At 44.3% G+C, this 26,287-nt stretch overlaps 1 protein-coding gene across 5 annotated transcripts in view; it reads right to left on the reverse strand.

Moving 5' to 3' along the window:
• Positions 1-6,918: 6,918 nt before the first annotated feature.
• elmo1 (engulfment and cell motility 1 (ced-12 homolog, C. elegans)) overlaps positions 6,919-26,287 on the reverse strand; it is a 90,731-nt gene continuing 71,362 nt past the window's right edge. For all 5 annotated transcript variants that reach the window (XM_029122971.2, XM_029122972.2, XM_029122970.2 and 2 more), the window contains 6 exons: positions 20,708-20,871; positions 16,231-16,343; positions 12,681-12,788; positions 12,349-12,431; positions 8,689-8,766; positions 6,919-8,519 (listed from right to left, as the gene is read on the reverse strand). In XM_029122971.2, the coding sequence (XP_028978804.1) occupies positions 8,319-8,519; positions 8,689-8,766; positions 12,349-12,431; positions 12,681-12,788; positions 16,231-16,343; positions 20,708-20,871 (747 nt within the window). In that variant the 3' untranslated portion in view covers positions 6,919-8,318. The remainder of the gene's footprint in view (positions 8,520-8,688; positions 8,767-12,348; positions 12,432-12,680; positions 12,789-16,230; positions 16,344-20,707; positions 20,872-26,287) is intronic.

The raw sequence follows: 26,287 nt of genomic DNA on the forward strand, positions 1-26,287 counted from the left end.
TGGAAAGATCCAAATCTGTACAATAATTCTAATAAATTAATTTAATTTTTTTCAAATTATGTACCCACGTTAAATATTATTTCCGATACACACGTACATCTAAAAGGTGAACTACAATAAGGATCAAAGAGTTATCCAGACATCTCTGACGTTTTCACTCGCTTGGTCTACAGATGTTCTGCATGACCTGCCTCTTCTGATTAGCGGTTAGGTTAAAAATTGGCTCGCTCTTTTGTTTTATCCCAGACATTTGGTTCCCTACTGTACATTGGCGTTTTCTGTAGCTCTCCGGGCCTAGGCCGTCTGCGGTCGCTAAGAGCTGACTGTGCGGTATTGTTGCTGCTTGAAGATAGTTCGCCGTCCTATGCGCTGGCACAGTGGTCTCTCGCTGCAGTGTTTAAATATAGACCAGCGGCTCCTCGCCTCCAGCCTTGTGTCAGTGCTGCCGCTGCAACGGCAGCCGCACGTGGGCCGTCGCCAACCCACCACCGAGAGGAGACTGCACCCAGCCCACGGGACCGTCAACACACACGTGGCCAAAAGCTGCCGAAGACAGAACGCCTGATCTATTCCGTTAAGAGATTGTTGTTCTACCAACAACAAATACAAAAAAGAGAGAATGTATGCGTGACCCAGTGAGTTGTATAAATGGAGTCTGTACTGTTCTATGAAGCGGAATTGCGTTCTGGTTAAAATGAGAACAGAGAATTCGATGTTCCCGTGAGGGCGCGGGGGAGATCTCAACCCATCTAATTTCATTCTGCCCTCCTGCCTGTAGTCACTCTGACATTTGTGGCCACAGTAGTATTGTGAGGATCTGGACAGTTCCTGTTCCTGGCTGATGTTTACCATCTACGGCTGCATATACCGAGTCCATATACCGTTTCACCCCACTAATTATGGAAACAATTTATAAAATAAAAAACTATAAATGTATTAAGTATTCCTCTCTGTTCAGCACTGCTCTCACTCTAGCATGGGACTCGACTCTATCAGACGGAACAGAAACTACTGAACTGCTGTAAATTTGGTGAATTTAGCAACATAAAAAACAGTGCCTCGGGCGATGTTGTCCGTTTCGTTGTCACACGAAAGCTTCCTCCCCCACAGAGCTCACTCAAAGTAATCCAAGAAGGCGTTGTTTTTCAACCAAGTGCCTGGTCGATTTCTTAGCTTCAATAAGGAACTCACTCACTGAATTAGTTCCTGAGGAATACAACAAACTGACAAGACAAAGAACCTCTGTGACTTTACTGCTAAGAATAGTCAGAGCAGGACCTCCAGAATAGCACAGAAAAGAAATAGATGTAAAACAGAGAGCGAGATACAGAGAAGGAACAGAGCGCGAGAAAACAGAGAGCATAGCCTGAGACTATTTTAGAGCGGATACCTGCACGACAGGGACATTTCCCTACACATTGAAGCCAAACGGTGTGACAGGATTACATTCTCAAAGGCTGACGAACATGCTATAAATAAAGAGAAGCTTCGCGTCTTAGGCTGAGATTTTCATTTTGGACAGCTTGGAAGAGGAGAACCGGTTTGTGTGACAACGTTTATAATGTTAGATGACAGAATCCGTGGTAAAAAAATATAAAATAACACGAGTTTGTTGCTTGAGTGTAAATATATTGGCCATCTAAGTAAATCAAAATAGAAAAGCATTTAGACGTTTTTGCTGGGAACAATATTTCATACAATGACTACAACAGTGGTATCGGCGAGTATTTGGCTGTCAATCAAGAACTTACATTTGACGAAACAGATCTACTCATTTCTTTTTTTTACGTGAAAACAACCTGTGCATTCATTTTGCTGAACAAGACTATAGTTGCAAAACGTTAAGTGAAAACGTTGTTTGTTATATTGGACAAATTCAGACAGGTCCCTCCCGTTTTCACACAATACTTTGCAACTATAATATGTTCTGTTTGGCAAAATGAATACAGGCCCACGTGAGGACAAATCGGTGGAGAAAATCCGAATTGAGGCACCTGTCTATACACAGTCAGTTCTATAATGTCTACATAGATAATTTCATAAATAATTAACTCCACCAGATTCCAACCTGCTTTCCTGTACAATGCTATAAAGGGATTAAATGGGCCCCCTCCTAGCTGAAAGCCTAGCCACTTCCAAGCCTTGATATCTGAGGAAAAACAAATTATTAAGTCTAATCACACAGGCTCCCATAGATTTTGTTTTTAAAATTTCACAGTGACTTGTAGTGCAACTGATTACAACTGAATAGGTCTCTAGCAAAATACAGAGTATTGTATTATATGTGGTAAATGTACCTTTTCCCAGATAGCCAGGGGAGACTGCAGATGTAAATTACCTTTGAGATAACATTTTTTGTCCATTCCCTTAAAAAGGTGTCTGCTCAATCAGGATTTCTTTCTGCTAAAAAAAAGAAATAATTTTGTCTGTGAACTTGGCTGCCCTTTGGCCACAAGCACTATTTATTGGGAAATGTATGTGTCTGTTGGTCTGAAGCAAAACAGTTGCTCATTGGGTTGGTTTGATCTCTATACATCTTTGATATACAATACAATATTTACAGGAGGACATAAGACTTGTTTTTGACCTCAAACATTGCAAACAAAAAACACACAAGGCTTTACAACTGGATAGTTTCTCCATCTTCTGCCACAACCAAATGGTTTTATCTCAGAAGAACAAAAGAGCTGGGGTATACATCGTAATGAACAATTCTTTGTGTACTGAAGTCCAGACATCTCATGGTACAGTTTCCAACCTGGAGTACATGACACTAACATTTTTCATTCAACAGTAAACTTAGACAAAATATATTCGGGTCCATTAGCATAAATGCAAAAAAAAATTAATACAATAAAATGTACAATTTATTTTGTTGTCCAAAAGGTAACTGATATCTTGTGAGATGGCAAAAGAAAATGTCAAGGAAATTTGAAGAAACATCAGATGAACCGTACAAAGGTAAATTTGTTGAAAAACACAAGGAAATCCAATGAAGACATTGCTCAGAATCTTCAACTTCAACCTTGAGAGAAATGTCCATCTTATGACATTGGCAAAATCATTTTGAGAAATTTGTTTTTCTGGTTTTGATCTTGGTTGGCCACCTCTTACATCCTTGAGATCAAAAACGCTTTATTGTAACTCAACTTAGTAACATCCTGGCAGAGCCTTAACCCGCCTGATGTCTTGAGACAGGGAAGAGAATCTAAGAACAAGAGAGAATGGGGGAGAGCAAGTAAAAACATAATGAAGGAGCCAGCCTACTACAGGAGTACGTGGGAGGCAGGAGAGCTCTGTCTCTCTATTAGTCAGTCATTAGCCGAGCCCACCAGTACCATCAGCCACAGTGCCTATTCGACCTTACAGGCCAACAGGAGCTGAACAGCACCACAGGGCCCGATGGAGTACGCTTAGAGGTGAACTGCTGCTGAAATATCAACACTGCGTGTGTTTGTTTTAGAGAGTGAGAGCGAGAGAGAGCCCGTATGTGTGTAAGAGCATGTCCATAAGTGGCAGATGTTGTTGAATATCGCAGGCACTCTGAACAATTTTGTAGAAAAAAAAGATTTCAAACATTAACTCAAAACATTAACTGCAGATGTCTTCCGGTCATTTGTGCTTGGGGAAATAGTCTTTCTTCAATGAATGACCAGTCTTTGCTCAGGAGGCTTTGGGGAAAAGTAGAACATTGTTCACACAGACTATGTTAGCTGGAGAGTAGTAAATTACGTGTGTGTGTTCAACATGAAGGGGCTTGCTGTCATCTGTATAAACAGAAATAAATCTGCCCGAACACAGCCAAGCATGTAATGGAAAAACCGGGACGCAAGACTGGAGACTCATCTCTCGGTCTCCTCGTTCTGTCTTTTTTGGAAGACCTCTGATCCATGAGACTTCTGCATATAATACACAGAGAACTGCTTGTATGTTGACGTGTGTTGGTAAAACACACCAGTTCTTTAAATTTGATCATATCAACAACTAATGTTGCACTATACAGGTGCTGGTCATAAAATTAGAATATCATCAAAAAGTTGATTTATTTCAGTAATTCCATTCAAAAAGTGAAACTTGTATAATGTATACATTCCACACAGACTGATATATTTTGAGTGTTTATTTCTTTTAATTTTGATGACTATAACTGACAACTAATGAAAACCCCAAATTCAGTATCTCAGAAAATTTGAATATTGTGAATAGGTTCAATATTGAAGACAACTGGTGCCACACTCTAATCAGCTAATTAACTCAAAACACCTGCAAAGGCCTTTAAATGGTCTCTCAGTCTAGTTCTGTAGGCTACACAATCATGGGGAAGACTGCTGACTTGACAGCTGTCCAAAAGACGACCATTGACACTTTGCACAAGACACAAAAAAGTTATTGCTAAAGAGGCTGGCTGTTCACAGAGCTATGTCCAAGCACATTAATAGAGAGGCGAAAGGAAGGAACAGATGTGGTAGAAAAAGTGTACAAGCAATAGGGTTAACCGCACCCTGGAGAGGATTGTGAAACAAAACCCATTCAAAAATGTGGGGGAGATTCAGAAAGAGTGTACTGCAGCTGGAGTCAGTGCTTCAAGAACCACCACGCACAGACATATGCAAGACATGGGTTTCAGCTGTCGCATTCCTTGTGTCAAGTCACTCTTGAACAAGACACAGCGTAAGAGTGGTCCAAAGTTATGTTCTCAGATGAAAGTAAATGTTGCATTTCCTTTGGAAATCAAGGTCCCAGAGTCTGGAGGAAGAGAGGAGAGGCACAGAATCCATGTTGCTTGAAGTCCAGTGTAAAGTTTCCAGTCAGTGAAAGATGGTGTTGGTCCACTGTGTTTTCTGAGGTCCAAGGTCAACGCAGCCGTCTACCAGGAAGTTTTAGAGCACTTCATGCTTCCTGCTGCTGACCAACTTTATGGAGATGCAGATTTCATTTTCCAACAGGACTTGGCACCTGCACACAGTGCCAAAGCTACCAGTACCTGGTTTAAGGACCATGGTATCCCTGTTCTTAATTGGCCAGCAAACTCGCCTGACCTTAACCCTATAGAAAATCTATGGGGTATTGTGAAGAGGAAGATGCGATACGCCAGACCCAACAATGCAGAAGAGCTGAAGGCCACTATCAGAGCAACCTGGGCTCTCATAACACCTGAGCAGTGCCACAGACTGATCGACTCCATGCCATGCCGCATTGCTGCAGTAATTCAGGCAAAAGGAGCCCCAACAAACTATTGAGTGCTGTACATGCTCATACTTTTTCAGTTGGCCAACATAAAAAAAAATAATAATTGTATTGGTCTTAAGTAATATTCAAATTTTCGGAGATACTGAATTTGGGATTTTCATTCGTTGTCAGTTATAATCATCACAATTAAAATAAGTAAACATTTGAAATATATCAGTCTGTGTGTAATGAATGAATATAATATAAAAGTTTCACTTTTTGAATGGAATTACTGACAAATCAACTTTTTGATGATATTCTAATTTTATGACCAGCACCTTTAGATATATTTCATGACAGTGAAGGCGTCCCCCATTTTAATGTGGTTGAAATGGGTGAGGCATCTAACTTTACCTGGGTCGTCAGAAATGATCAGCTTATGAAGTTGAGGTTCCCACTCAGCTGACTGGGTCATCAGGAAGGATAACATTGAAAGTCCCACTCAGCTGACTGGGTCATCAGGAAGGATAACATTGAAGGTCCCACTCAGCTGACTGGGTCATCAGGAAGGATAACATTGAAGGTCCCACTCAGCTGACTGGGTCATCAGGAAGGATAACATTGAAAGTCCCACTCAGCTGACTGGGTCATCAGGAAGGATAACATTGAAGGTCCCACTCAGCTGACTGGGTCATCAGGAAGGATAACATTGAAGGTCCCACTCAGCTGACTGGGTCATCAGGAAGGATAACAGTGAAGGTCCCACTCAGCTGACTGGGTCATCAGGAAGGATAACAGTGAAGGTCCCACTCAGCTGACTGGGTCATCAGGAAGGATAACATTGAAGGTCCCACTCAGCTGACTGGGTCATCAGGAAGGATAACAGTGAAGGTCCCACTCAGCTGACTGGGTCATCAGGAAGGATAACAGTGAAGGTCCCACTCAGCTGACTGGGTCATCAGGAAGGATAACATTGAAGGTCCCACTCAGCTGACTGGGTCATCAGGAAGGATAACATTGAAGGTCCCACTCAGCTGACTGGGTCATCAGGAAGGATAACATTGAAAGTCCCACTCAGCTGACTGGGTCATCAGGAAGGATAACATTGAAGGTCCCACTCAGCTGACTGGGTCATCAGGAAGGATAACATTGAAGGTCCCACTCAGCTGACTGGGTCATCAGGAAGGATAACAGTGAAGGTCCCACTCAGCTGACTGGGTCATCAGGAAGGATAACAGTGAAGGTCCCACTCAGCTGACTGGGTCATCAGGAAGGATAACATTGAAGGTCCCACTCAGCTGACTGGGTCATCAGGAAGGATAACATTGAAGGTCCCACTCAGCTGACTGGGTCATCAGGAAGGATAACATTGAAGGTCCCACTCAGCTGACTGGGTCATCAGGAAGGATAACCTTGAAGTCCCACTCACCTGACTGGGTCATCAGGAAGGATAACCTTCAAGGTCCCACATTTTCTGTCATGTGTAGTTCGCTAGTATGACCTTACGTTGCCGCAGCAACTCATCAGGGGTGTTCAGGAGTCAGTGTTCACAGAGCCGTGTATCACACTGGCCGCTCAGCCAGGGAGACATTCCACCACCTACACGCCAGGGGTGAAACGCATCACCCAACCAAATTGTGTGAAACTGTGCAAACTTCAAAATAAAAGTGGTGCCTTATGGGATGCCTCGTCAAATACAGCCAAACAACGGCTAATGCCTGGTGGAAAGACAGGGAAAATGCAAAAAGATATATTCATTTCCTTATATCTTTAATGTAAACAGCAGGTTGAGGGGCTTTCAAACCAAGAGACAAACATCTGAAGGTATTAAATATGGAAAATAATGAATACTTTTTTTGAAATAACCACTCGTGATACGCTTTTAAATTAAACGTACATGAACCTCCACATGTTGACGGCCTCATGGTTGTTGAAAAAAATACAAATAAAAAAAAAATCCCTTTTTACTAAAAATACAAACATCCTTAATACTGACTACTTGGCAGCATTACACGTCACAAAATTACACGATCGTCATAACAAGAAAAAAAAATTGCTCAATATTGCTTTGGAATGTAACAGCAGTGTTAATCGAGCCTGATCGTGCCGTGTCAAGTTGGAAAAAAAGAAGATCTGTACAAGCATGTCTTACAGATTGTGTTTTTTTTTTGGGCCAAGCCAGTGGGAGTACACAGTATGCTCAAAGCAGCAGGGACCTAGGAATAGAAGATTCCGGAGTCAGTTTCCTGTGTTGTATAACAGTGCCAGGTTTCAGAACGACACACTCAACGATGCTAACAGTCTACAGACACAGTATGTGAAGCATGGAATAAGATACAGTACCTGGGAGAACCGAATACACAAGTCACCATATTAGATACACATGATCCTTTCTTATTCCCCCAAAATTAGCTGCCACATAAATTGGAGTGAGGCTGAAATAGCAACTTATTCCTAATATAGAACAACACTTTGGTCAGGGTCTGGGTCTAAAGTATTGAACCACATAGGGAATATGGTGTCATTTTGGACAAGGCCAGACTGTTGGACAGCCAAAGACTAATGTCCGCCAATACTTCTTTACAGCCTCTTTATAAAGCGACCCACCTCCATCTAACAGCCTTTAGATAACAAACAACAACAAAACAAAAAAAGCATTTATCAAAGAGCTTTTCGACAACAAACCCCAAGCAAAATTACAGGTAAGTTACTCAGTGAAGGAGCAGTGAAGGAGCAGTGAGCAGGTTTGAGGGGAGAAGTACACAGAGAAAATCTTGGAGATTGATGACCGAACAACAACGTTTAGAGAACGTTGAGACTGTTAGAAGAGCATATCTGGTAAGGACTAGAGGACCTACAGGGAGGCTTCCTGGTTTGGTCTCAGTGGTGACGTGATGGTTCAGACATTGTGCAACATAGTGCCACAAAGAGTCATTAAAGCGCCTCAAACCTGTTAAAACACACCCTTTAATTCAGAAAGGAAGTTTAGCAAGTGTAGCGAGAAGGAAGGAAAATAGTTCAATAGAATCCTTTTTCTGTTGCTCATCATTTTCATAATGGGGTTTTCATTAATCTTTTTCCAGTTTGCGATTTACGAAAGAGAAAATTGGTTGGTCCAGTACAGTAGCTAGGTGATTTTGACTGGTTGTTTAATTGCAGTCATACACAAAGTCATAGTTGCTAGGCTCTTTGGGGATGGGGGGAGGGGCCTCAGGGATCTGGATGTTCTCTAGGTCGAGGAGGCGGAGCTTCATCTCCATGGAGAGCAAGGTGTCCATGTCTGACTTGGTGAAATCGCTGGTCATCTCCTTCCCAAGGAGGGCGTTCAGTCCGTCCGTCCACACACAGTACTGAGTAAAGACAGACGAGGATGAGTACACATTCAGTCAGACACGCACACGCCATTGTGTTAATGTAAAGAAGTGTCCTCCACGGGTGCTTGACAGAGGATGACCTCCGCTGACATCCTCTCCTTCGGTCCCTGAAACCTGGTGAACCTGTCAGCTGATTAATGCCTACCTCATGCTTGTCCGGAGCGATGAAATTCAAATACTCGTCTGACTCGTAGAGAATGGAGAAGGCCAACTCCAGCACTTCCTGTAGTAAGGGGGCGGAGAGAGGGAGGGGAAAAGGGGGGGGTCACGTTAGATTAAACATTAACATCACGACAGGTGCGGTGGAAACAAGAAATCCTGCCGACGACGCCTCCCCCTCCCACAGGCCTCGCTAGCCAATCGGCATTGGCCTGAGGGACTTCCCACCCCTCACCGACTACCCAAATCAACGTGTTTTTCATGCACACCATTCAATACTGAAAATCTGTCCCTGACTGGACGGAAAGCGAGGAGGGAGTGGCCCAAGGGGGTCTGGGCGGGGATTGGTTGTTCGAGTCCTCAGGGGAGAGGGCACAGTCACTTTGGGCTCCACTGTTTGTGTTGGTCTTCCATGTTGTTGTTTTTATTGTGTCTGTCTGTTATTTATGACTGGTTTTGTATTTTTAATGAAACTTGTTGTAATGGTGTAACGGTACGCAAAAGTCACGGTTTGGTACGTACCACAGATTTTAAGTCACGGTTTGGCACAATTTCGGTACAGTATTATAAAGTTATAAACTTGTAAACGGAGGCATATTGGCCATAAATCACTAAACAAAGGAAGGCAACATAAAGGTTTGGCGTCCCATTTGCATTCGCCATATTTACACTCACCTAAAGGATTATTAGGAACACCATACTAATACAGTGTTTGACCCCCTTTCGCCTTCAGAACTGCCTTAATTCTACGTAGCATTGATTCAACAAGGTGCTGAAAGCATTCTTTAGAAATGTTGGCCCATATTGATAGGATAGCATCTTGCAGTTGATGGAGATTTGTGGGATGCACATCCAGGGCACGAAGCTCCCGTTCCACCACATCCCAAAGATGCTCTATTGGGTTGAGATCTGGTGACTGTGGGGGCCAATTCAGTACAGTGAACTCATTGTCATGTTCAAGAAACCAGTTTGAAATGATTCGAGCTTTGTGACATGGTGCATTATCCTGCTGGAAGTAGCCATCAGAGGATGGGTACATGGTGATCATAAAGGGATGGACGTGGTCAGAAACAATGCTCAGGTAGGCCGTGGCATTTAAACAATGCCCAATTGGCACTAAGGGGCCTAAAGTGTGCCAAGAAAACTTCCCCCACACCACCACCACCAGCCTGCACAGTGGTAACAAGGCATGATGGATCCATGTTCTCATTCTGTTTATGCCAAATTCTGACTCTACCATCTGAATGTCTCAACAGAAATCGAGACTCATCAGACCAGGCAACATTCTTCCAGTCTTCAACTATCCAATTTTGGTAAGCTCGTGCAAATTGTAGCCTCTTTTCCTTTTTGTAGTGGACATGAGTAGTATTCGGTGGGGTCTTCTGCTGTTGTAATCCATCCGCCTCAAGGTTGTGCTTATTGTGGCTTCACAAATGCTTTGCTGCATACCTCGGTTGTAACGAGTGGTTATTTCAGTCAAAGTTGCTCTTCTATCAGCTTGAATCAGTCGGCCCATTCTCCTCTGACCTCTAGCATCAACAAGGCATTTTCGCCCACAGGACTGCCGCATACTGGATGTTTTTCCCTTTTCACACCATTCTTTGTAAACCCTAGAAATGGTTGTGCGTGAAAATCCCAGTAACTGAGCAGATATACTCAGACCAGCCCGTCTGGCACCAACAACCATGCCACGCTCCAAATTGCTTAAATCACCTTTGTTTCCCATTCTGACATTCAGTTTGGAGTTCAGGAGATTGTCTTGACCAGGACCACACCCCTAAATGCATTGAAGCAACTGCCATGTGATTGGTTGATTAGATAATTGCATTAATGAGAAACTGAACAGGTGTTCCTAATAAACCTTTAGGTGAGTGTATTTATGAGACTACATCACTTGCTAGGCTACTTCAGTTGCTAAGTTACGGTTCTAAGATCCATCTCCGGGGGCACCAACAACCCCTGACGGTCACAACCACCACGGGCGACGGGACACGGTGATACCAGGACGACGCCTAGGGGGTGGACTGAGACGCAAGGGGGGGGGGGGGGGGGGTGTTGTTGTTGCTCTCCTGAATTATTGTTGATTGAGGAGTGGGAGAATTGATCCTTCTACCTGAGCCGGTGGAAAATGCATGCTTGAATGCATCACACTCAGCCAGCTACTGTAATCCATGCCCTGTGTGCCAAATGGCACTCTGTTCCCTTCATAGGGCACTACTTTGGTACTGGGCCAATGGGGCTTTTTTCTAAAGTAACCCACTACATAGGGAATAGGGTGCCATTTGGTGACAAGAACATGACCGCCTGTGCCTAGACACCTGAGAGCGGAAGGCTGACGTTTCATTTGTCAAAATTTGTTGCGCCTCCTTTCCAACAGATGCCTCTCCCTTGTCATCAAATGCCGCAGAGCTGATTTAAAATTCAGAAGCATATGCTACACAACTAGCATTAGTTTCACGCTCTTTAGCCAAAAGTCCCTTCCACATATTCCATCATCCAAATATGAATCTCCCATCATTAATGAGCACGAGGAGGATGTAGGATTTGATTCTAAATGAATAACACTAGCACAACAATTAGGGAAAATCTCATGAAATATTTCTCTCTTTAAAATTCAAGTTTGGTATTGGATTGCTAAGCAAGCCACCGACAAATCACTTAAGCTTTAATTTTAAGCTTCAAAATACATCTTGCCTAATGCCTAGTTAGCAGCTGCGTGTTTGTCTTCGACGTTAATCATTTTAAATCTGTTTCTGAGGCTCCACATGTTTTGTTACTCCCAACAAACACTGAGAAACTCAGCCTTATAGCCAGCTGCAAATTGAAGGATGAGATTGCCTGAAGGCCAGTCCAGTTGGAAAATGAAAAGGAGTTGCAAGGACTGGAAAGTTTGCTAAGAGGCTGATATTTAAACTAGCAAACAGATGGCAGGCACGCACCAGTTCAGATAATTATCTACCGAACGGATATGAAATAGAGTATCCATGATAACAATAAAAATGAGATAGCCGTCTATCTTTGTCCTATTTCATACACGTAGAAGTGTGGATTATACAAGCCGAAAAATAATCAGCATAAAGGGTAGATCTAACAGCCGTGGCTGACAGGTGCTTAACAGGTCATTTTAACTGAACCCTGGTTATTCATCTACCAGTCCCAGAATTGCAATGCATCCCCAATGGGCTCATTCCCTATGTACAGTATCTAGTACATACACTACAGTCACACAGCCGACACAAGACAGCCTAGCATCCAGCCAGCACCTCACACCTGTGGGCCATTCTCCCCAAACCCAGATCTGTCGACAAAGTAAGGGTTAATACGTTTACACACAGGCCAGGCCACATCACCTGGGTTAAGACGTTTACACACAGGCCAGGCCACATCACCTGGGTTAAGACGTTTACACACAGTCCAGGCCACATCACCCGGGTTAAAAGTGTGGTGGATTTGGGGTTTTACTAGGCAGGCAAAAGCCACCTTAATGCTAGGCTAATTCATTAATGCCTGAAGAATGGGTTATGCTCGTTGTCTGTTTTAGCATCTCCTCTTTTGGGGATCCACATCCTGAACCTAATCTACCTTCATATTTTACTGCTTTCATGTAAGACACACACATATAGCCAGATCCTGTCTGCAGGCCCACCTTGTTCTGCTTCAAAGCTCCCTTTTCCTTCATGTGAGGACAGTCCTTCCCAGTGACGACTGATTTGATATCAGCCACAGGCACTGTGTGGTGAGTCGAAAAGAAAGAGGAGGAGAAGGAGGAGAAAAAAATAGGGAATGTCAAAATCAAGGAAAACATCCTCTCATCATCAACAATCATCATCTTTCGTTGGATTAGCTGTAATGCTGTTGGACAAGCCGCATCAGCTACTGGCAGTGTCAGAAACACCCATCTTCAGGCACCATGGCAGTAAACAAAGAAAACGTCAGTTATGTTATATTGAGAGAAGCTCTGGCGTTGCTACCACTCACACTTATCCTGTAAAGAGTCGTGGGGTACTTCCCCTTGTGGGCTCTCCTCCAGGTCTCCATAGTGCAGGACTTTATGGTTTGGAGACAATCGACAGTACCAGAACTTATCTAGAAAGAGAGCAGAGGGATATAAAGAGAACTAGCATTAAGATTGACAACAATTAGGTCAAAAGAAAATCAGCGTACGAGGGAGGAACGAGTTAAAAACCTGTGCCGACAGAAATGAAAGGGCACAACAGTTCTTTTGGAAGTACCAAAATCATATCTGGGTAACAGTATAGTGCCTTTGGCCATACACATTTCATTATTTCTATACTGGACACCATTGTGTTTGAAAAGCAAAGCTAATAAGTAAAATTGTTGGCGAAATCGCTTGTAACCATTTACCAAACTACAAAAGGCAACGTTAACTGCATTCGTCACAAACAACAACAACAAAAAAACATTCAAACCATGCTACTCATTATTTTTACTATTTTGAGAAATGTGAGGAGTGGCATCGGTTATAGAGTAAATGAAATGTGTTTGGCCTTAGGGTTAGAGCTCTCATATTGGTCAATTTGCCGATCTTAAGCAGCACGATGACACAGTAGATCACAGGATAAACTGAATTTGGGCGAGCTGGGGCTGGCACACAGAGCAGCACGCCTGGGGAGCAAGGCCTGGCGATTTACCCTGGTGCCAGCTCTTGCCCCGCCTCGGCAAGACCCTGGCACAGGCCTGGGAAAAGCGGAGCAAGGTTGGGAACGGAGACGGTTGGCAGCAGAGTCAAAATCGTAATTGCTGAGATTAGACATTTGGCAGCGTGCGACAGAGAGGCTGGCTAACACTGTTCCGCATCGCGACGGAGTGTGAGGAGGGAGAACGCCTACTGGGGGAAATAAGAGAGGGAAAACACAAGGGAAGAAAGAAAACCGCAAAACAGACAAAGAAACGAGTGACGGAGAAATAAAGTCATCATAATATTTTGACTGGAAATGTGTAGCCTTCGGATAGAATGCTGCTCAGATTGTATTACGGGCTGCACTTTGTGTACGAGACAGGCATGTTTTTAGGCGTAGACAGATTAAACGTTTAGACAGGCAAGTATTTGCATGTGCCTCACGTAGAAGGTGTCTTTTCTCTGCACTTGAAAAGGTAACTCAGCTGCAAATACCATGGGCCCAAGGTTGTAGGTTCGATTCCCACGAGGGGAGGGCCAGTACAAAAAAGGTATGAAAATGTCTATGAAAGGCTGCCAACACTGATGGCGTTTGTATGGTAGGTACTTCACTTTTACAGTTTCCCTAATAGTGTCGTGACTGACACTTAAAGATGGAGGGGAGAAGACATTCCCCATTTAAGAGCTGTTAGATACAATATTTTATGTGGAAATGTGATTTTCTAGGTTCCTTTTAGGGGTGAAGCACTGTGAAGTGCTCAGTCAGGGATGTGTGTGTGTTTCCTTCTCAGATGGGTGGATATTAAGGCATTTGAGACAGAGATAAAAATGCTCAGTTCCGTGTCTCGTTTCCCAGTTCCGTGTCTCGTTTTCCAGTTCCGTGTTTCATTTTCCAGTTTTCCAGTTCCGTGTCTCGTTTTCCAGTTCCGTGTTTCATTTTCCAGTTTTCCAGTTCCGTGTCTCGTTTTCCAGTTCCGTGTCTCATGGCAGCGGTTTTTAAAATGGGGTTTTTCTGTGGAGGTACTTCAGCCAAGATCCATTTCTATTTTATTTCAAATATTCCAATTTCCTTTAAATTAACAACAACTGGATGAGTTAAATACATTTAGGATATAATATATTATATATGGACAAAAATCGCAGTCCACACTACCAGTCATGCTGTTTTACCCACCTCCAACCACAGGAACATGTTTAAAACTTCAAACTTTTCTCTCTGCCTCATGACAAAATTTGTTGAATTGCAGAAATTTTGCCTGAACTGCATCTTTTCCTTTTCACGCCAAGAGGTGGGCATTTAAAATGTTACTTCTCAGGGCCCAAGTCATACTAAAACTACATGCTATTTTTATCTCACTTGACTTGGTTCTGATTATCAAGGTTCCTGAGGTGCTGAGAGAGACAGAGGTGCTTTGTGTCTCTGTAGGGAGAGACTGGAGTAGGACAGACAAACAGAGTCTAGTCTCTGTGGGAAGATTTAATCCTCGACGGCTGTGAAACGCACCACATTATTGCGGTGCTGAGCGATAAACCCTCCCTCTGCGATCCACTCCTGCCTTTCTCCCCCCTGTCATTCCCAGGATCCAAGCCTCACCCCGCCAGTGTGAAAGCCATATTAAGCCTGACGCTCCCCAAACACTCCAGTCTGAAGTGGCAAAGCGTTATCTGTCGTGCGGTTCCAGTCATTTACAGGGAAAGAATAAACAGGGTTTGGTTCTGCAACGTCAGTTAAACCAAGGACGGTGACAGAGAGTCCATGTCTCTAATGGGACCTTATTCTCTCTACAATGCATCACTTTTGACCTGGGTCTATGAGACCCTGGTCAAAAACGATAGAAAATAGTCCAATTTGGGCAACGGGAGTATTTTTCTTCTTTGACTGTTAATGAACACTGTGTATAATGGGACCTGGAAAGCAATACTGAAAAGGATCTATTATGGCTTCTGTCTTTCAACCAAGATTCAGAACAAGCAAACTTCACACCCTTGATGAAACAAAAAGCCACAGCAACAAAAAATACATGAGCTAACGCAATCGTGTCTGGGTCTAAAGGTTCTGAAGAGTCCCGCCAATAGGCCTCATGTCCATTTCAATACCGATCAGAGAAAAGACCAGATGGGAATTGAATAAGGGTCCAGTTGTGCATTACTGAAAAGGATTTGCGCACATCCGAGCAATGAGGCTCAGCGGTGCGACGGAACAAGGAAAGCCGAGTTCTCCAGAAACACCCAAGACCCAAGGTGGTGTAGTGGATCGGCACGTGGATAATAGTTCTTATGTGTTCCTGATTTACGGCACCAAAGTCACCCCTGACCCAGTGACAACAGAAAATGCAGACTGAGGAGACTCCAGGTTAGTGTTTGTGTGCTTGTCCGTCCCACAGCCTCCAAGGTCACCACTGTGGCTCTAACAAAGACTAAGCATACTGCCCATTTCAGTAGGCAAAAATCTGCAGAAGACAGAAAGGGAGAGAGGTTGTGGAGGGAGTGTGTGTGAGAGAGGGGGAGAGGGAGGGAGGGGGAGAAGGAGAGCGAGAGAGAGAGAGAGAGAGAGTGGGAGAAGAAGGGGGGGTGAGAGAAATTGAGAGAGAGGGAAAAAAAACACGAACAGGAAAAGAGGAGGTGGTGTAATGGATGAAGAGCTACCTGATGACTCATGCTGAATTATTCAGTTGCTCTATCGTTTCCTACACACAGAACTTTGTGGTGTAGAGTGGCCGAAGAGAAGTCTGGGTAGACAGGCAAGTAAAAGACAATAGGCTGATACAGTCAATGGAAAGTGGGAGGGGAGGGTTCTGGGCTGTTTAGTAAAAGGTGTGTGTGTTTGTGTGTGTCGGGGGGGGGGGGTCGGGTGGGGTGGGGTGGGGGGGGGGGGGGGGTATGCCCCACCTTGTCTCCGGCGGCTGCTGATCTTCCTGAAGCATGTGCCGTCACACAGGCGGTTCAGCCTCTGCTGTTTGATCAGCTCCATGATCTCCGGCTGGATCTTCTCCCGCAGTTCCCTAGAGAGCAGACACATCCAGTCAGAAAACAGTGAGAGACACATCCAGTCAGAAAACAGTGAGACACACATCCAGTCAGAAAAACAGTGAGACACACATCCAGCCAGAAAAACAGTGAGAGACACATCCAGCCAGAAAAACAGTGAGAGACACATCCAGCCAGAAAACAGTGAGACACATCCAGCCAGAAAACAGTGAGACACATCCAGCCAGAAAACAGTGAGACACACATCCAGTCAGAAAACAGTGAGAGACACATCCAGTCAGAAAACAGTGAGACACACATCCAGTCAGAAAAACAGTGAGACACACATCCAGCCAGAAAAACAGTGAGAGACACATCCAGCCAGAAAAACAGTGAGAGACACATCCAGCCAGAAAACAGTGAGACACATCCAGCCAGAAAACAGTGAGACACATCCAGCCAGAAAACAGTGAGACACACATCCAGCCAGAAAACAGTGAGACACACATCCAGCCAGAAAACAGTGAGACACACATCCAGCCAGAAAACAGTGAGACACACATCCAGCCAGAAAACAGTGAGACACATCCAGTCAGAAAACAGTGAGACACACATCCAGTCAGAAAACAGTGAGACACACATCCAGTCAGAAAACAGTGAGACACACATCCAGTCAGAAAACAGTGAGACACACATCCAGTCAGAAAACAGTGAGACACACATCCAGTCAGAAAACAGTGAGACACACATCCAGTCAGAAAACAGTGAGACACACATCCAGTCAGAAAACAGTCAGACACACATCCAGTCAGAAAACAGTCAGACACACATCCAGTCAGGCAGACACACATTAGATTAGATTCAAATTAATTGTTATTGAACATGTGCAAGTACAGTACAACGAAATGGAGTTTGCTTCTAACCAGAAGTGCAAATAGAAGAGGGCAGAAAATGGACAAGTATAATGTATACCAATCAGCCATAACATTATTGACCACCTGCCTAATATTGTGTAGGTCCCCCTTTTACTGCCAAAACAGCCCTGACCAGTCGAGTCATGGACTCCATTAGACCTTTGAAGGTGTGTTGTGGTATGTGGCACAAAGACATTAGCAGCAGATCCTTTAATTCCTGTAAATTACGAGGCGGGGCCTCCATGGATTGGACCGGTTTGTCCAGCACATCCCACAGATGCTCGATTGGATTGAGATCTGGGGAATTGAGGCCTAGTCAACACCTTGAACTCATTGTTGTGTTCCTCAAACCATTCCTGAACCATTTTTTCTTTGTGGCAGGGCACATCATCCTGCTGAAAGAGGTCAATTCCATCAGGGAATACCATTGCCATGAAAGGGTGCACATGGTCTGCAACAATGCTCAGGTAGGTGGTACGTGTCAAAGTAACCTCCACATGAATGACAGGACCCAAGGTTTCCCAGCAGAACATTGCCTAAAGCATCACACTGCCTCCGCCGGCTTGCATTCTTCCCATAGTGCATCCTGGTTCAATGTGTCCTCCAGGTAAGCGAGAACACACTGTGTATTCTGACTCCATTCTATCAATACAAGCATTAACTCTTTCAGCAATTTGAGCTACAGAAGCATGTCTGTTGGCTCGCACCACAAGGGCCAGCCTTCGTTCCCCACGTGATTCAATGAGCCTTCGCCGCCCATGACCCTGTCGCCAGTTCACCACTTTTCCTTCCTTGGACCACTTTTGATAGCTACTGACCACTGCAGACTGGGGAACACCCCACAAGGGCTGCAGTTTTGGAGATGCTCTGACCCAGTTGTCTCACCATCACAATTTGGCCCTTGTCAAAGTCGCTCAGATCCTTATGCTTGCCAATTTTTTCAAACACATCAACTTTGAGGACAGAATCTTCACTTGCTGCCTAATATACCCCACCCACTGACAGGTGCCAAGATAACGAGATTTTCAGTGTTATTCCCTTCACCCGTCTGTGGTCATAATGTTATGGCTGATTGATGTATGTACCAGTGGGATAAATAGTTGTGCGGGTACAAGTGGCAATTCTCTGCACTTGCAATTGAGGCAAATTGAAGGAGTCGGGTAGCATGTGCAACTGCAATGCAGGGATCGCAGCAATGAGGTTCCTGAGGTAGACATGCGTGTGTAACAATTGAGTACAGTGTACAGTGGCAGTCCTAAATGTGCCACAAAGGCAATTTTAACCTGCACATCCAGTCAGCCAGACACACATCCAGTCAAACAGACTCAAAGTTTGTTTGTAATTCAGTATCACTTGAGACTCATCCTCACAACCCACTGTGTCACAGACTCTGGCTGGCTTGAGTCAACTGACACACTTAAATAGAACTGAGCAAGAGACCTAAGTGAGCTTAGAGAATATAAACTACAGACTCTCCAGATGCAAAGCTAACTTCAACATCAGATGGAAGCTAGGGTCACATCCGTCTCTCAAGCCAGACGGCTACTTCCACAATTTTGATCCGCTAAAGCGAAGGCCCCGTGAGAACATTTGCAAACAGGAGGAGCTATAGGAAACTGAATACACATAGGAAAGTGACGTGGCTGCCTTTCTTGCTTGCGCTTGAACATACTATTGATTTTACATCGACAACCCAAACTTGTGATTTGTTGCAAGGGGTTGTGTGTCTGAAGAGAACACTTCCCAGAAACAAGTTCACAGAATTTCTGAAAATGCGAGAAATAAGACGCCATTGATACCATTGTAACTTACAGTTGTATGTTGCTACATGACTTATGTGAAACATAAAGCCAATGGGAGGCCTGCTGTGGAAAGAACATCCAATCAGTCAGAGCCACTTATGCTCTGCACCTTTCAGCCATTATGTTTGGCTGAGTTTGGATTTCAGTTCATGAGACTAATTAAATTGATCCGTGGCTGGACTCATTGTCCATCATAATATCTTCGCAGGTCCCGGACCTTGTGGCCATTTGATCCTGCCATTTTATAAATCAGATTAATTGCAGCGGAATCTCGTTTGACCCCAGTTGTGAAAATCATTTGTAACTGAGTTTACAGCTCAATTAGCCCTTTGAAAAGCTAGATCACACTTTGGAAGTGCTAATGGCTAGTATCAAATATACTTGGGCATGTTGGAGTATTGAGCAGTGCTGAGGGGCCTGCTGAGATGGGCGTGTAGTCAAAATGGAAATGCGGTTAAATTTAAGTGTGAAATATTGAATGGATTTTCTACGGAGGATTTAAAAATCAATATCAACATAATATTTCTTTACAGCACTTTGAACCTGTCTAATGCTTATCAGCTAAAACCAATCCCCTCGCTTATATCTCCAATAATTATGACCATTTCTCATTGACCATATCAGCTCAATACAGCCCACTGTCTCTTACTGATTATTCTTTTAGATGCCGAGGCAGTACAACAATGGTTTCCAACACCGCTGGCTACTCCATTTATTAAAATACAGTGACAGGACAAACAATGCTCTTCATTACCATTACATTATCCATACGCAGTCAATGAATGCTCACACACACACACACACACACACACGTCTATTCAGTTTAATGAGCTAGAAGACTGTAATGGATTATTAAGTCAGAATACCATTTGAAGGCAAATGTGATTTTAATGCAGATTTCCTGATCATGAGGGAAACCAAACACAGGTGTGTCAATGCCGCGTTTGACTATCGCTGAGATTAGCAGAACAACATTTAGATAAAGGGAGGGCGATGAGAGAGGGAAGGGCAGAGATGTTACTGAACATTAGCAAATAAATGTATTTTCTTTTAAAGTGGTCACTCCTTCCTTTTGTTGTGGTGTTGGTTTGGACTGGATACAGGCGCCATCTTCAACATGACTAGTGTAACCTTTCCTTCTTCCAACTACTTATTGAATATGACTGACTGTTTAGTTTCTGATGCATTTCCATCGAGTCCTAAGAAGAGGACACAGACACACACACAGACGCACACACAGACGCACACACAGACGCACACACAGACACACACACAGACACACACACAGACACACACACACAGACACACACGCACACGCACGCACACGCACGCACGCACACGCACGCACGCACACGCACACACACAGACAGACACGCACACAGACAGACACGCACACAGACAGACACGCACACAGACAGACACGCACACAGACACACGCACACACACAGACACGCACGCACACAGACACGCACGCACACGCACGCACACACACGCACGCACACACACACGCACACACACAGACACACACACACAGACAGACAGACAGACACACACACACAGACAGACACACACACACAGACAGACAGACAGACACACACAGACAGACAGACACACACAGACAGACAGACACACACAGACAGACAGACAGACAGACAGACACACACACACGCTCCAGTGACTCACAGAATGGGGCGGGACTGGAAGTCTTCTTGGTTCATCCTCTCAGACTGGCGTATCTTTAGGATCTCAGTGTAACTCAGGTTCTGCAGGCGACTCTTCAACTGGTCCAGGGAATTAGGCTTCTGTGTCAATGCTCGCATGATCTGTTCCCTCACCACCTGCATGACCTGGGAGGACAGACGGAGGGAGGGGGGGTTCAGGTGATTGGAAAGAGAGAAAGTAGGTAGAGAAAAGAAGAAGTCTTGGCTAATCAACAAGCTCCGGTTTTATTGGACCAAAAATCAATCTGAAACATTTTGCTTTTTTTTTTTTATATTAGTCACGTAAGCTGACCGTCTTATTCGGAGTGACTAAGACACGTCATTGATTATGAACCTGTAGTGCCTAGAGCGCTGTTTATGTAAGAGTGGGGAAGGGAGTGGATGAATAAGCCAGCTCGAATGGAGGTGATTAGGAGGCCATTATGGTATGAGGGGCAGATAAGAGATGTAGCTAGGACACCCCCACACTCAAGTGCCATTCAATCTTTTCAAACCAAACAGAGTCAGAAAAGCTGTGTGACGTTTCCCCTGTGCAGGGCTGGGATACATCTTCGTATAGGACAGAACGCCTGATGTGACAGAAAGACGGCATCGTGCAAAGGCACTTTGGGTGGAAGATCAAATGTCTCCATAGATACCATCACGCTGATTTTCAGAGCTCTCCGGAAAACCAGAAAATTCCTTAAATTTACTTTCTCCAGGTGAGATGTGTTTTAATCAGGAATAAGAATGGCCAAACACTTTTCTGCACGCACGCACACGCACGCACGCACAGACGCACGCACGCACACCATTTTGGGGGCATTCCGAAATAACCTCTTGCTGCAGGAAGTCAGAAGAACAGACAAATGAACAGCGTGTCAAGGTTCCCATCAGTTAGGGAAGACACAGGATACCGTCAAGTTCAAACAGCCCTGCCTGTGTCCAAACCAGAACCCCACCTAGTGCCCTCCTGCTGATCCCTTCCCAAGGGGTCCAGGAAGAACGTACCGCATCGCACGTGGGGCCCTAAAGTCTGACAGGATAGTGTGTCCCCAGCGTCACAGGTGAGTGCCGGGTGGTTTACTTTTTTCTTTTAAACCTGAGTTACAGAATAAATTCAGATGGCTCCTCCAAAAAAAATTATGACATTTCGTAAACAATTTCAATTTTCACAAACATTTCAGTCAGCTCCCGGGGAGCATTTCAGTCAGCTCCCGGGGAGCATTTCAGTCAGCTCCCGGGGAGCATTTCAGTCAGCTCTCAGGACTGAAGTCAGCTCCAAGTGTGGGCCGTTTTAGATGGGATGGGGTGGGTTCCAGATTGAGGTGAAAGAGGGGTTGCGAGTGTCCTCGACCTTCCATTCTGTATTACTAAACAGGCCGAGGGGTTAACTCTGTGTGAATATAAACTCCCACCTCCTCTTGTTAATAGGAATCATGAATAAAGCGCAAAGTAATCCTCCACCAAGTGCCTGCACTGCTTTAATGTAGAATAATCCACACAGTAAAGGGAGAGATGTTGTACAACAGCTGCATATCAGCTGTCTGCCTGGGTCTCGGTCTGTGTTGTTTTGTGGTGTGTGAATACTCAGGCGATTAGAGTACGGAATTCTGAGCCAAAAAAGCTTATAGAATTCTTCCCAGAGGAAAGGACAAATAAAACATGCATGGAGAGAAGAGAAAACATAATGAAACCTGACATGGGAACCCCAAAACCTTCAAACCAAGGCACCAACAGATTGGTTTTTAGGGGGGTACGCTTCTAAAAGTCAACAGTAGTTCAGAGAGAGACAGAAAGACAGATAAAGGAATAGAAGTGGCCCAGCTTTAGACACTGGCTGTGAGTGGGTGACAAAGAGGAATTAAAGGAATTAACCCATATATAATTCCAGATCCCATAAGCCGGGTGGCTACGCTGAACCTTAAAAAACTAAACAAAAAAAAAAAACAATTTTCCAGCTGATTACACTCTTTAATCCAGATTTATCTTTTGGGATGCAAATATGTTCCGCTGTGGTAATCACAGTGCTCTGAGTAAATCTAGGCATAACAATGACCTTGGAAAACAAAACAAAAACACGGAGGGGGAAACGGGAAATTGTAATGTCAGAAACATGGAGGGGGAAATGGGGAAGGACAATGACTGAAACACGGGGAAACAGGAAAGGGTAATGACTGAAACATTGGAAGGGGAAACCGGGAAGATAATGACTGTCATGTTTCCAAAGGCAGTAGGACCTGAGTGCTGAACATTTCAACTAATCCCTTAAATCTGTCAGCATTATGTAATCTGTGTGTATGTATTTGTGTGTGTGTGTATGTGGGCATGTGTGTATGTATGTATGTACGTACAGTTTGTGTGCATGTACACTACCATTTAATTAAGATTGGGGTCACTTGTTTTTGAAAGAAACGCACAATAAGCTGAAAATGGCCAGAACTTTCTTCTGAAACTCTTCAGCGTATTCTTGTTGTGAGAAATGAATGCTATCCCATGCGGGAAACTGCCAAGAAACTGAATAGCTTTTACAACACTGTGTACTACTCCCTTCACAGCTCAGCACAGAATTGAAAGAGGAGTGGGAGGCCCTGGTGCACAACTGAGCAAGAGGACAATAATTAGTGTGTCTAGTTCAAGAAACAGACGCCTCACAGGGCCTCAACTGGCAGCTTCATTAAATAGACAAAAGTTTGAGGTGTTCGGATCATAAAGAACAACATTCATGAGACGCAGACCAAATGAAAAGATGCTGGAGGAGTGCTTGACGTCATCTGTCAGGCATGGTGGAGGCAATGTGATGGTCTGGGGGTGGTTTGTGGATGGTAAAGTGGGAGATATGTACAGGGTTAAAAGGGATCTTGAGGAAGGAAGGCCATCACTCTATTTTGCAACACCATGCCATAACCTGTGGACGGCACTTGATTGGAGCCAGTTTCCTCCTACAACAGGACAATGACCCAAAGCACAGCTCTAAACTGTGCAAGAACTATTTAGGGAGGAAGCAGTCAGCTGGTATTCTGTTTATAATGGAGTGGCCAATACTATCACTGGATCTCAGCCCTATTGAGCTGTTGTGGGAGCAGCTTGACCGTATGGTACATAAGAAGTGCTCATCAAGCCAATCAAACTTGTGGGAGGTGCTAAGAAGGCATGGAGTGAACTCTCTTCAGATTGCCTCAACAAACTAGTTCTGCAAGTACATAATTGCTGCCAATGGAGGATTTGACAAAAGCAAAGTACAAAGGACACAATTATTATTTCAATTAAAAATCATTATTTGTAACCTTGCAATAACTACATTTCATATGGAAATTTGGCTATATTTCCTATATTTATATGTTTCAGCAGAAAACCTTTTAAGTGAACCCAAACCTCTGGACGGTAGTTTATGCACGTGTGTGTGTGTGTGTGTGTGTACGGTCTCCACTAGCTCTTCATTTAGTCAACATCAGACCCATGTCCTGTAAGTTAATTAGGGACATCACCTTAACCAATAACAACTCTCCTTTTCTAATGTTTCCTCTCCTTTGCTAAGTGGTTTACTGCAGTGTGACCTACTGAACCCATCCCTGGACTCAAACACTCTCTGCCCATAGTACTGCTCCTCCTCAGAGGCCAGACCGCCCCCATAAAGCATAGGGGACTTTTGTGTCCTGGGGGCTCCCAGAAGGCTGCCATTAATCACAGCGAATGAATGTCTCCCTTCAATACCTCCACCTAATTATCCCAACAACCAACGCGTCTCCGGGGGGGGGGGGGGGGGGGGCGAAAAAGACAGCCTTAGTGGGGAACACGCGCTTCGGTTTCAACTGAACTTCACATCAGTCGAAGACTACTCTGTCTATCTTCTTTCAAACACCTCTCTCAGTGTATCTTAAAGGACTCATTACTGGTGCACTGCATCGGGGACAGGGGGGTATTTGGGACGCAGCCCCAGCGGACGGTCTTTCTGGCACCGTCCATGCCATTCCGCATGCACACACACGAATGAACCGTTTGAATTATGCATCCTGTTCATTAGAACAACACATGGTTGCCTCACAGAGCGGCTTCGAACAGGAGTAAGGGATCCAGTCAGCCAACATTGCTCACAAAGCACCTAGACTGAGGTGAGCCTGGAAGAACTTGGGGTTCTGTTAATGAAACATCAAACAGAATACAATGGGCTGAAACAGGGAGGGACGACCTGAAGTTGTCCAATGAGAAACATGCAAGAACAGCAAAACTGAGAGATGTTTAGAGTGTGAGACTGAAAGACAGAAAAGGGCTGAGAGAGAGAAAGAGCTGAAGAGACTGAAATGAAGACAGAGAGAAACAGAGAGACAGACGGACGGAAGACAGAGAGACGCTTCCTTGTTCTGAAGTGTTCCTCATCTATATCATACATGCTCAGAGTGTTGATTGTGACAAATTACAGCCTCTGTACGCGGCCAATCGGTTGTGGGCTGCGCTCAATTTACCTAAGCCCACGCTAACTACATCATTTATGGGCTGTCAGTCAACCTGCCACTCAACTCAAAGGAGGAGATAGGGGATCAACTCGGCAGACTACCACACCTCAGAGAGGGTAATCCCAAAATAATCTCTGTACTCCCGGTCCCTGACAGCTTTCACAATCACTACCTAGACTCCCTTCAGTTTTAGGGTCAATTCCATCTCAAGTCGTTTCCGTCAACCCACAAAGTACAGAGGGACAACTTAAAAGCAGTCCAATTTAATTTCAGTGAAATTAAATCAGAGAAGACAGACAGCACGGATGCAGAATAGACAGGCACAGGCAGAGAAGACAGACATGCACAGGCAGAGAAGAAAGACATGCACAGGCAGACACAAACAAAGAAGACAGACACAGACAGGCATACAAGACAATTCATCAACGGACACTAGAAATGGATATTGGTCTCTCTCTCATCCTGCATTCAATCCTCAATTAATAAGTCCCTTCAAAGACAATGCCTATGACAGGGAAAAAAAACACTAGAAGAGAAACAAAGATGAATTATAACTGTTATTAGTGATCAGGATTTATGGCTGGGTGGGAAGTATAGTGATCCCCTGCTGATTTTGTACATTTGCCCACCGACAAAGAAATGATCAGTCTATACTTTTAATGGTAGGTTTATTTGAAGAATAACAGGGAGAATAACAAACAAAAAATCCAGAAAAATGCATGTCAAAAATGTTATAAATTGATTTGCATCTTAATGAGTGAAATAACTATGTCCATTGTCCCTTTGATGCGGTGAAGTTGTCCTGTCCCATTAGCAGAAAAACACCCCCAGAGCAAATTTTTTTCAGTGGGGATGGTGTTCTTGGGGTCTTAGGCAGCATTCCTCCTCCTCCAAACACAGCAAGTTGAATTGATGCCAAAGAGCTTGATTATGGTCTCATCTGACCACAACACTTTCACCCAGTTCTCCTCTGAATCATTCAAATGTTAATTGGCAAACTTCAGACGGGCGCTGCAGGATTTCAGTCCTTCACGGCGTAGTGTGTTACCAATTGTTTTCTTGGTGACTACGGTCCCAGCTGCCTTGAGATCATTGACAAGATCTTCCCA

Source organism: Esox lucius, chromosome 10 (assembly GCF_011004845.1).
Source record: "Esox lucius isolate fEsoLuc1 chromosome 10, fEsoLuc1.pri, whole genome shotgun sequence".
In the NCBI taxonomy this organism is placed as follows: Eukaryota; Metazoa; Chordata; class Actinopteri; order Esociformes; family Esocidae; genus Esox; species Esox lucius.